The following is a 13,258-nucleotide window of genomic DNA, read 5'->3' on the forward strand; positions in this document are numbered from 1 at the left end:
GAACCAAAGCAGAAAGGGGCAGTTGAGAGGTCTTGATTAACAGCAGAAAACTAAAGAAAAAAGTCCCAGAGAGGAAGAAACAAAGAGGAGAAAATACATAAAAATGTCATTAGAGCTGACTGCTCGTGACCCATACTTGTAATCCTAGCTACTCCAGGAGACTGAGATCCAAGGATTGAAGTTCAAAGACAGCATGGGCAGAAAAGTCCCATGAGATTCTTTACTCCAATTAATCAGCAAAAGGTCAGAAGTGGGAGCTGTGACTCAAGAAGTAGAGCACCAGCCTAGAGTGAAAAAGCTAAGTGAGAGCAAGAGGCACCAAGTTCAAACAGTAGCTACTCAGGAGGCTGAGATCTGAGGATCACAGCTAGAAGCCAACCTGGGCATAAAAGTACATGAGACTCTTATCTCCAATAAACTACTTAGAATAAAATCAGAAGTAGCACTGTGGTTCAAGTTGTAAAGTGCTAGCCTTCAGCACAAAGAGGCTCCAGGACCAGTGCTCAGGCCCTGGACTGGACCTGGACTGGAACAAAAAAAGACAGAAAGAAAGAAAGAAAAGAAAGAAAAGAAAGAAAGAAAGAAAGGAAGGAAGGAAGGAAGGAAGGAAGGAAGGAAGGAAGGAAGGAAGGAAGGAAGGAAGGAAGGAAGGAAGGAAGGAAGGAAGGAAGACAGAAAGACAGAAAGAAAGAAAGGAAAAACAATATTAGGTGAACTTGGACAAAGTTAGATCAAGATTTTACTTGAAAAGCAATATAAAAATAAAAGGGAGGATTGCCTAATAAAAGGCCCAAGGTTCCATACTCAGAAACAGAAACACATAAGGTAAAGTGGCAGTTAAGCATAGAAATATAAAATATAAGACAAGAGTAACTCATTTTATTTCAAAGAAGCAAAGGATGAACAACAAACTAAGAGAAACTTAAGAACCATAACCAATTCAGATTTGGGGATAGCCAGACTTTAACTGAGCTTGATATTTTTAAGGAGGCAAAACAAAATAGAAAAAAGAAAAAGATAGAATTTCATTAAATCCTAAATTTTAGAAATGAATCATGTAAATTCCAGCACTAGAAAACACAGTTACTGAAATTAAGGAATCAATAACAGCAATTTATATAAAAATGCTAAGGTTCTTGCATTTTCAGCCAGTATTATAAAGTATAAATTTATGCAAGAAACTAATAAACCAAGAGCAAATAAGGTACTCTCCAAAGCAACATACATACATATTTTAAATGTGCAGTCAAGCCAGGAGTGGTTGCTCCTGGAATCATAGTTCCAAGCTAGCTCAGGCATAAAAGTTCAGGAGACTCCATCTCAATCAATGGCTAGGGGGGCTGGGGATATGGCCTAGTGGCAAGAGTGCTTGCCTCGTATACATGAGGCCCTGGGTTCAATTCCCCAGCACCACATATACAGAAAATGGCCAGAAGTGGCGCTGCGGCTCAAGTGGCAGAGTGCTAGCCTTGAGCAAAAAGAAGCCAGGGACAGTGCTCAGGCCCTGAGTCCAAGGCCCAGGACTGGCAAAAAAAAAAAATAAATAAAAATCAATGGCTAGGCGCATGGGTGTTAGCCTGTCTTCCTGTGCTACAGAAAGAAGCTCAAAAACTGCAGGCAATAGTATGCGCCTATCATCCCAGTGACAATACAGGAAGAGCACAGTCCAGGGAGGCTCAGGCATAAGGTTGACACCCTATCTTGAAAATAACCAACACTCCAGCCACTGGAATGGCTCAACTGGTAGAGTACCTATTTAGCAAACACAAGGCTTTGAATTCAAATCCCAAATACCACTAGACAAAGAAATAAGAACAAATGTTTGGCTAAGATCTTATAAAAACTGTAAAACATAATTGTTTGCTTAATTCAATGAAAGGCAAGGAAGTAATAAATAGAAAACATCTAGCTGTTAAAATTCAAACACTATGTCATATTCTACAATAAATGTAAATGGATCAATCATTCCAATTAAGTAACAAAGATTATCAGACTAGATTTTAAAATATAAAACTATAGTCCATTACAAGAAAACTAACCAAAATTCGAGGGCATAGTTTATTGGTAGTCGTATGATACTACTGTATAATGGCAGTCTACATTAAATTGTACATATATCCAAACCACAAAATATGCAACATCCTCCCATATTTTGGTTAGAATTTTTAACAAGTACGAAATTGTATACATCTCATAATATAAAGACTTATAAAGCAAAAGTTGATAGAACTAAATAACAGTAAATTTAAGATCTTAATATACTTCTCTTAGTAATTAAAAAAGACTAAAAGCAAATCAACAAATATCAAAAAATTGAAATCTTGTAGAATTTGTTGTCTGAACTTTAAACTGTACATCAGTAATAGAAAATCATGTGACAGAAGCAACCACGATGGAAATCACAAGTAGTTAACTAAATATGAAAATGCAAAATCAAAATTTGGGACAGGCTGAGCATGGTGATACATAGCTATAAGCCTAGCACCAGAGAGGTTAAAACAAGAAAATCATGAGCTCCAGGCAGGCAGGACTACATCGCAAGGCGTAGGAGAGGTTAAAGCAAGAAAATCATGAGCTCCAGGCAGGCAGGATTACATGGCAAGGCCCTATCTCAAAATAACAACAAAAAATGTATAATCTATACTTAGGGACAATTTATATTTTAAAATGCATATTTAAGAAAAGGAAGGGAAGTGGAGGTATGGCTCAAATGGCAGAATGCCAGCTCTGATCAAAGAAGCCAAGCAAAAGTGTGAAGCCCTTCATTCAAGCCCCAGTATCAACACTAAATAAACAGGGCTTAGAAGTAGTTCAGTAGAATACTTGTCTAGCATGGGTTTTGAAATGCCTTGAATTTGATTCCTAGCACCACAAAACAAAACACCTGGCAAGTTGAAAATCAACTATGTAAATGGCTAAATATTGAGACTATTCTTTGAAAATATTAAAAACTGACAACCCCTAGAATCAAGAAAAAAAGATTTTAGGGGCTGGGGATATAGCCTAGTGGCAAGAGTGCCTGCCTCGGATACACGAGGCCCTAGGTTCGATTCCCCAGCACCACATATACAGAAAACGGCCAGAAGCGGCGCTGTGGCTCAAGTGGCAGAGTGCTAGCCTTGAGCGGGAAGAAGCCAGGGACAGTGCTCGGGCCCTGAGTCCAAGGCCCAAGACTGGCCAAAAAAAAAAAAAGAAAAAGAAAAAAAGATTTTAGAGCAATTACAAAGGGAAAAGAAATCAATACATATCCAGAAACTTAAGGGGGCTGAGATTATGGCCTAGTGGTAAAGTGCTCGTCTTGTATACATGAAGCCATGGGTTCGATTCCTCAGCACCACATATATAGAAAAAGCCAGAAGTGGTGCTGTGGCTCAAGTCACTGAGTGCTAGCCTTGAGCAAAAGGAAGCCAGGGACAGTGCTCAGGCCCTGAGTCCAAGGTCCAGGACTGGAAAAAAAAACAACAACCAGAAACTTAAGATCGTGTATTTGATAATTTAGGCAAAATGGACAATTTGAAACATATAGACTGACACAAAAAATATGAAATCTGAAAATAAATCTCTGAAAATAAAATCCCTTTAACACAAGTAGCTACTCTGTCTTTTCTTAAAAGAAAATGATTTAGAAAAAAAAGAAAGAAAACGATTTAGAACTCATTAAGAAATAGACAATACCTGATATAAATAATAATACTTTCTAAAAATCTTGCACAGAAAATAAAGGCCAATTTCTGATTCTTTATGAAGCTACCAAACCCTGACAAAGATATAAGAAGGAAAATTACAGGCCATGTTCTCATGAACACAGACAGAAAAATGCTAACAATGTGTTAGCAAATAAAATCCAGACTTGTAACTACTTATAACAAAAACTCTCAAAAGTATTCTTAATCAAATGAAACAAATTTTTCTAGAATAATCTCTAGCTGGACTTCCCGCTTTAATCCGTGCTCCTTTTATTATACTCTCCAGAGTGGTCAGAATGACCTGGTAGAAATATATCAACTCATTTTTCTACTCAAGAAATCCTGCAGCAGCTTCCAATCTCACAGTAAAAGCCAAAGTTATTACAAGATTCCACGAAAGGGTTTATCACCTGTCCATACAACCTCTTTACCTTCTTTGTGTCAGCCATAATAACCTTCATACTGTTCCTTAAACAAGCCACGTAATTTCACCTCAAGACCATATCACTGCTGTTAAAACACTTGTGTGTGTGTATGTGAGTGTACGTACATGTGTGTACTGGTTCTTGGGCTTGAACTCAGGCTAAATGCTGTCCCTTAGCTTTATCATTCAAGACTGAAAACCCTATGACTCAAATAGTTGACATGTCACCTTTCTTTTTTTTGTTGGCCAGTCCTGGGCTTGAACTCAGGGCCTGAGCACTGTCCCTGGCTTCTTTTTGCTCAAGGCTAGCACTCTGCCACTTGAGCCACAGCACCACTTCTGGCCATTTTCTGTATATGTGGTGCTGGGGAATTGAACCCAGGGCCTCATGTATACGAGGCAAGCACTCTTGCCACTAGGCCATATCCCCAGCCCAACATGTCACCTTTCTTAGTAAGGTCTAGACTGACTACTCTATTTCATATTACAATGCCCATTCCCAAACCCCAATATTCCATTTCAAAGTTTTTAATACACTACTACATGATGTTTATTTAGCAATATATGTGTTTTGTTCACTGATGTTTCAAAGATATTAACTACTATAGCCTACCATTTCAAAGATACTAACTACTATAGTTGAACAAGAAATGGTATTTAGTAGAGAAATTAAAGCGCTCTCAAATTTAAATGATTTACAATAAAAATAAAAAAAACTCTGACAAGTAAATTATTGTCAATGTTTCTTTAGCATATAAACATATCATTACAAAACATAATTTCTGGTTTCATATATGGTTAGTATAACTGCCATTAATATAGTTACCCACAAGGAGGCACTAAAATAACAGAAATAAATAAAAGATTCAGAAATATTCAAAATAGAAATGTTATGAAAATCTTCCTAAAGCTAGTAACTTTCATATACATAAACCAAAGTCAAGCAAGATGGGAACCAAAACTCTCATCAGTATCATACTCACTTTAGTCCTAAATTAGTCTTCCAAAAGTGAATTCTACATATATCCAAAAGTTTCCGAAGGTCTCCTCTAAATCATTCGTTCTTACAAAAAAAAGTTCAGGATGACACAGGAAGCCCTGGATCTATATGCAAGCTTACAACTAACCAATAAATTACCTCAACTAGGTCGACTGGCATCATATTATCTTGTCCTTCCCCAAAGGATAGTTCAGTCTTAAATACAAAACCTGGCCTGTGGAATTTACATAATTAATATTTCCTATTTATTTTTACAGGATGGTAATTCCCCAAATTTTCAAAAGGCTGGGTGCCAAAATGATGTATCTATTAACTATATATTCCCTCTAGTTTCTGGTGCCAAGATCCACATTGAATTAAACCTTTATTTTATGAAACAGCAATTTCCCCACATTACAAATCTATATATCATACAGTTCATATATCATATATTCCAGCTCTGAAAACAATTTTATCCAACCTTCAGGAAGTAATTATTACTAAGCAATCACACCTTATTCATTTATAATTACATAGTTTGTGAGACAATGTCTCTCTATGTTGCCCTTTTAGCCTCCTAAATGTGGGAATTACAAGGTACACCACCATGCCTAGATTATTTAATCTTAATACAAGAAGTAAATGCCTTTATATCTTCAAAATATACTTAAAACAAGTAGCTGAGTGCCAGTGGCTCACAATTGTAATCCTAGCTACTCAGGAAGCTGAGATCTGAGGACCAAGGTTCAAAGCTAGCCCAGACAGAAAAGTCAATGAGACTCATTTCCCATAACCACCAAAAGGCCATAAGTAGAACTGTGGCTCAAGTGGTAGAGTGCTAACCTTTTGCAAAAAAAGCTAAGGGACAGTACCCAGATCCTGAGTTCAAGCCCTAGTACCAACACAAAAACAACAATAAAGTTACCAGTGGCTCATACCTATAACCTTTGCCACTCAGGAGTCTAAACCCTAGAAGAATGCAGTTCAAAACCAGCTTGGTCAGAACTCCATCCTTAATTAACTAGCAAAAAGCCAGGTTGGAGTTGTGGCTGAAGTGATAGTGTTAACTAGTAAGCAAAAAAGTTCATGACCTTGGGGGAGGGGGGGAGGGAGGAGGGAGGAGGGAGGAGGGAGGAGGGAGGAGGGAGGAGGAGGGGGAGGAGGGGGAGGAGGAGGAGGAGGAGGAGGAGGAGGAGGAGGAGGAGGAGGAGGAGGAGGAACAATAATAATAAAAAAAAACAATAAAGAGCTTGGCACACAAAAGGAACACCATGAGTTCTTACGAATGTATGGTAAGTACTTGCTCAATAACTGAGATACACCTTGGACCCAGAAGGTAAAAACATACTGCTCATTGAAAAAAAATAGTTAATTAGACTGTGTGACACCTTGGAGACACATGATTAGCTCAGCAAAGCTCTGACTTCACCAATGGTTTAAATCATTGAGACCCTGGGATGCAGTGGAATCTTGAAAAGAGCCCAGCTTGAGGAAGCAGGTGACTTGATCATGCCTTTGAAGAGTGCATTATTCCCTGCCCCTTACTTCTCTACACCATGGCTCCTGTGACCGCTGCACTTCTCTACTATGCCCTTCCAGTGGAAAATACATATAGCAACACCAATATAATATTCTTAATAACAAAACTAAACCCAATTCTGAGCCTGTCCATGTAATCACCAATGTACTGGAATAAGTAGATACAAAGAATGAATGATGTTAAAAAAAAAAAAGACTAAGGATACAGTAAGCCCAGTTCAAGGGTGAAAAAAGAAACTATACAACATATGACTCAATTTCTATAACAAATAAATGGAAATTAAAAAAGGATAAAGTGAAATAAAGAATCCCTAATACAGGGCTGGGAATATGGCCTAGTGGCAAGAGTGCTTGCCTCGTATACATGAGGCCCTGGGTTCGATTCCCCAGCACCACATATACAGAAAATGGCCAAAAGTGGCGCTGTGGCTCAAGTGGCAGAGTGCTAGCCTTGAGCAAGAAGAAGCCAGGGACAGTGCTCAGGCCCTGAGTCCAAGCCCCCCACCCCCACCCCGGACTGGCCAAAAAAAAAAAAGAATCCCTAATACATACACCAACCAATACCATACAGGAACCATTATTGGATTCTGAGGTAGGCAAACATTAAAATACTTTGCTGTTTGAGATAAATATTAAGAACTGAAAACACACTGGGCATAACACGATGAAAGGAATTATGGTTAATTCTGTTGGATGGATAGTAGTCCTATCTGCTACAGATACACATTTAAGTATTTTTTAGTGAAATCATATTATGCCTGTTGTTTGCTGTGCAATAGATCTAATTAAAAATAAAATAAACGGGCAGGTAAGTTAATGTATAGGTGAATGGATTTAACTTCATCAGAGAAGAAACTGGTTTAGGCAAATTAACTGGAATTAAATATGAAAGCAAAACAATAAAGATTTTAGGGGCTGGGAATATGGCCTAGTGGCAAGAGAGCTTGTCTCATATACATGAAGCCCTGGGTTCAATTCCCCAGTACCACATATATGGAAAACAGCCAGAAGTGGCGCTGTGGTTCAAGTGGCAGAGTGCTAGCCTTGAGCAAAAAGAAGCCAGGGACAGTGCTCAGGCCCTGAGTCCAAGGCCCAGGACTGGCAAAAAAAAAAAAAAAGATTTTAGACAATATAGAATACTTTCAAGTTCTCCAATTAATTCAGGATTCACTAAACAAAAATATACCATATAGTTCAATAAAGACCATCAGTTTCATACTGTTGTAAAGATACTTACTGCTGGTAAAAGAGACTGCATATTTTGGTTAGAATCAGCTATTGTAGCAAGATATACCAAGTTTGTATGCAACATCTGCTGATACCTATATTAAAACAAAACAAATACTAACATTAGAAAAAAATCTTTTCATGTTTAAATACAAACAGCATTCTAATCATTCTTACAGTTCAAATAAGAGATTTGTTACCTATCAATACCACTTCAACTGTTCCTATTTCCTCTGTAAAATAATTGCAAATAATAAATAATGCAGTTAAGTAACAGAAAACAGAGATCTTACCATGTGCTAAACAGTTACATAGTTTTAAGTGCACATAATATTCAAACCAGCACTATGACTATAGCTTTTTTTTTTTCATTTCATGGATAACTTAGAGGTTGCTAACTTCTTTAAGACTGCAAAGCTGGTAAATGGAGTAAGTGACATTGCAATTTCCACACAGTATTTTTTTAAACATGAAGGATTCAATGCCATATGCTTATTAACCTTTTCCTTCTACCATTTTCACTTTGCCCAAAGCTTCAGACTCACATATAAAAAAAAAAATCCTCTTTTGAAGCATCAGAAAGGGGGTAGAAAATCATTGATTTGCTTGTTCAATTAATAAATATAATGTAAATCTACTTCGGTAGGTTCTTCATCTATCTAGAGGAAAATGATCAAGTATCTTCAAAACTAGAAAAATATGCAACAACATAGAGATGAAATGGTAAGACATTAACATAACCAAGAATTGACTTCAAAATTTAGTTAAGGGAAGTGGCACTGTGGCTCAAGTGATAGAGCACTAGCCTTGAGCTAAAGAGCTCAGGGGTAGTGCCCAGGCCCAGAGTTTAAGCCCCACGACTGACCAAAAAAAAAAAAACAAACAAAAAAATTAAGTTAAATTCTCAATACTGACATTCGGTAGTTAAACATACTTATAAGTGAGCTTAGCTAAATATGAAACCACACTAAAGTGATAGTAATCCAGGTACCAGTGTCTGCATGTAGAGAGAGTTCATAAATGCAATATAAATAAATCTGTGTCTAACTGTTAAGATGCTATAAAATTCATTTAATGCAAACAGTAACTACAAAGTACAAAATAAGTCAAAAGAATTTTATTTAGATAAATGAAATGAAGTCATGTTTGAAATCAACAAATAAAAGGAATCATAGCAAATTGTTTGGTACCTATTTTTTTCCTGAAACAATTTATTTCACCAATTGTTTTTGGAAAAACTTTAATTTTCACTAACCATAAACTTTCCTACTAGGTCTATACTTTTAATGTTTTCCTCATATATTATCTAATCAGACATAACAAATTATTGTAATGATCCCTAGATAAAGACCATCATATAATTATATTATACTAACTTTTTTTTTTTGCCAGTCCTGGGCTTGGACTCAGGGCCTGAGCACTGTCCCTGGCTTCTTCTCTTTGCTCAAGACTAGCACTCTGCCACTTCAGCCACAGTGCCACTTTTGGCCGTTTTCTATATATATGGTGCTGAGGAATCGAACCCAGGGCTTCATATATAAGAGGCAAGCACTCTTGTCACTAGGCCATATTCCCAGCCTATACTGACTTATTTTAATGGTAATGTTTTTAAATGCTTCAAGTAGCACTAACAACAACAGATGAAATTATTTTGTATAAGTTTTGATCTTAGGAAACAGGGTTTCACAACTTTCTATTATTTGAAAACCAACCAGTTCTTTTAACTAAAACACCTAATTCATCTTAAAGTACTCCTTAAGTTCTCCCTTACTTCTTTGGGTACTAATATGTTTAAATTATACTCAGATATATTTTTGGAGGTCTATTGACTACCCCATCAAAAATAAATATACTTAATCTTAAGAAGCATAACTTGTGGCTCTTTAACAAAAAATATTATGATGATTGGTACTTAATAAGACAATTTTAGTAGACTATTAAGTGCAATCTAATTTACAGTCTCATCTGACTAAGTCAAAGTCCCATGAACTTTTAAGTATCTATAAACATAGAATCACTTACGGAGAAAATGTTGACATTTGTCCAAACTCTCACAACCATAAAATATTTTTCCATTTTAATTCTCAAATTATTTTAAACTTACAAGGAAGTTTCAAGATTACAAAAGTACTCCTTTCTTTCAGATTTCCTAATTGCTAAGTGTTTTTTCACATTTGTACTATAACTGTTTCACATATTTTTTCCAAAACCATTTGATAGTTGCAGACATAATTCCCAACACTCCTAATACTTCACTATGTTAATTTTTCCCAAACAAGGTCATTCTTTATGAATATAAACATCATAATGAGGAAACATTTACATATTATTATCATTTTATCCACAAGACCCATTTAAATGTCTTAATACCTGCAAGTCATTTTCCTAAGTATAATAAAGGAAAAAAACCAAACAATTTAATTGGGTTTTTCTAACTTTAATAGTTTTCTTCTCTTATTTACTTACAGACTTTGCTAGTTTATTAATTTTCGTCTTTTTTTCCTCCCTTGAAACAAGCTTCTATAGCCCAGATTAGCCTGAAAGTTGCAATCCTCTTGGCCCAGCATTCCAAGTGCTGAGATTACAGGCAGGTGCAACCATATCTGCCTTGAGTAGGTACTTGCTTTGGTAAAATTGGACTGTTTTTACATACTCATCAAATAAGCTTTTTCTCAGAGGCTTATTCTAACAAGGCTCAATGATGGATATGAGCAAAATCACTCATATATGCTCAGATTTTCTTCATAAATTTGTATATAGGTCACCGAAATGCAATTGAAAACAAATTCTAGCAGAATCTTGACTGCAGAGATAAAAATATTAAATGAACATTTTCCTGGGAAACATTTTAATTTATTATGGGTCTACATCACTGAAATAGGTTATAATCATGCACAATATTTCAGTCATTAATGGATTCAATATATTATTACATATACAATGTTGCATACTGCTTAATGATATTATAGATATCTGTTTATGTAATTATACAATAACAAAATTTAAAAAATGTGTATCTCAGTATGTATCCTTAACTTTAAGCAACACAGTGTTGCTTCCTATCATTTTTTAAAATCATTTTTTTTAACTTTTTGTCAGTATGGGGCTTGAACTCAGGGCTTGGGAGCTGACCTTGAGCTCAAGACTAGGGCTCCTCCACTTTGAACCACAGCATCACATCCAGTTTGCTGGTGGTTAATTGGCAATAAGTGTCTCATGCCCTTTCCTGCCAGTGCTGGCTTTGAACCATGATCCTCTCCTGAGTGGCTAGGCTTACAGGCATGAGCCACCAGCTAACATTATTATTTCTAAAATATTATATTAGTAAAAGAAAACTGAATACATAAGCTAAGGGGAAGCAGAAAACTTACTCAACATGGTATACTGATGACAGTAGTTATTCAGTGAGTGACAGACACGAAATATATGCAACATTTTGTTTCATGATGGTACTATCCTAATACAGATATGTTCAAATACCTATGATCTTTAATCTATCAAATGATCTTATTTCCCCCAAATTCCACTAACAGCTACATCAATTATGAAAATTACTATTAAATTTACTGAAATCAATCCGAAAAAAAAATCCTTTACCTAGAAAGTATGAAGAGTACATTTATTAGACAATAGTAATGCGTTTTATAAACTAAATACCTTTAATCATAAGAAATAATTCTTTAAATCAGAGTTAATTATAAAAATCTGAAGTTGCTAAAACCACTCTGTAGAAAATGCACAAACCAATCACAATCAAGTAATAGTACTTTCTCATATACATGTTACTAAAATGTAAAGAGAAGATATGAGCATATACCTCAACAAGTGATTCTTTGCATGTCTTGTAGAAATGATTATACTAATCAATATATACAAAGATATTACCTGTGAAAGACTTTTATTAGGTGGTGGGCAATATAGTGTTCATTCTCTTGACATGTTTATATTTTCTAATTTTTTACAATGCATAAGCTGTTTTCAAATAAGAAAGCTTTGGCCAGGTGCCAGTGGCTCACACCTGTAATCCTAGTTACTCAGGAGTTTTAGATCTGAGGATCATGGTTTAAAGCCAGCCCAGGCAGAAAAGTCCCCTTGAGACTCTTATCTAAAATTAACCATTCAAAAACCACAAGTGGCACTGTGTGATTCAAGTGGTAGAGCGCTAGCCTTAAGCACAAAGAGGCTCAGGGACAGCAGCTAGGCCCTGAGTTCAAGCCCCACAACCAACACAAAAAAAAAGAAGAAAGCTTAATTGTTAAAAAACACTGCTTCAGACAAAGCCACCACATCTGAAGGATATATTTAATGCAATAGCATCAAGTCCCACACAATTATTATTTTTTCTCTTTATTTTGCTTTTACTTTTTCTACTTTGAGTAATAACATTTATTAAGGTTGAAAGGAGACATTTTTCCTTCATTCATAAACCATTCTGATCATGTGAAAATAAGCATATGTAAAGAACACTAAGAATGAAATTAAATCCACCAAAGCTGGACACAGTAGCACAGGCCTGTTCTCTCAGCCATTCACATGTGGGAAAGTTGAGAATACAACTAGTGAAAGAGTGTTCAGTGCATTTCTACTGGTTCAAATTTGAGAACATTAGTTCTAGTTCTATCTACCTATAACATGTGCCAGTGAGTCCAAAAACAACTGAACCTGTCCTATACTTTAAAATCCATTGGCTTTATCTGGGGTCCTTAAAAGTCATAGCTAATAATATTTATTCTCATCACTGTCTCCTAATTTTAATCAATTCATGCCTACCTTTAGGTAGTGATTCACATAAACTACAGAAAAATAGCAGCTAAAAAATTTTTTAGGAATTTTTCAAATTTGTACAGACAAGATTCATTTAAAAAAACTATTTCTAAATATAAATTACAAAATACATAAGTGATTAGAAAATAAAATAATCTAATGCCCAGATATTAATATTAAACAGCTGCAAAAAGAGAAAGGGAATTGGGCTCAGAAAAATGGGTGATACTGAATTTGCCTAGAAGAAAGGAAAGGATAAAACATTTTATGGTACAGTAAGAAAGTTTGGAAACTGAAAGCCTGGCTCAAGCAGTAGAGTGCCTGCCAGCTGTGATTAAAATAATCTAAGTGAGCAGGAGGCTTTGCGTTCAAACCCCTGTACCTACACAAAAAAGGCCCTACTGGAGCCACAGCTCCATTTTCAGTAGTTTAGTGGTTAACTGGAGATAAGTCACAGATTTTTCCTGCTGGGGCTGGCTTCAAACCGCAATCCTCGTATCTCAGCCTCCTCAGTAGCTAGGATTACAGATATGAGCCACTGGTGTTCCGTTCCAGCAAGACATTTGCTGGTTATACTTTTCTTCCTATGTTGGCATCAAACTTCAGTCCTCTGGGTCTAACCTTCCTGAGTGGCTGGGA

General features: G+C 36.1%; 1 protein-coding gene across 3 annotated transcripts in view; it reads right to left on the reverse strand.

Annotated features, from left to right (window-relative positions):
* Ss18 (SS18 subunit of BAF chromatin remodeling complex) overlaps nucleotides 1-13,258 on the reverse strand; it is a 52,078-nt gene that overhangs the window by 34,372 nt on the left and 4,448 nt on the right. For all 3 annotated transcript variants that reach the window (XM_048363075.1, XM_048363077.1, XM_048363076.1), the window contains exon 3: nucleotides 7,866-7,950. In XM_048363075.1, the coding sequence (XP_048219032.1) occupies nucleotides 7,866-7,950 (85 nt within the window). The remainder of the gene's footprint in view (nucleotides 1-7,865; nucleotides 7,951-13,258) is intronic.

Source organism: Perognathus longimembris, chromosome 15, assembly GCF_023159225.1.
Source record: "Perognathus longimembris pacificus isolate PPM17 chromosome 15, ASM2315922v1, whole genome shotgun sequence".
Classification (NCBI taxonomy): domain Eukaryota; kingdom Metazoa; phylum Chordata; class Mammalia; order Rodentia; family Heteromyidae; genus Perognathus; species Perognathus longimembris.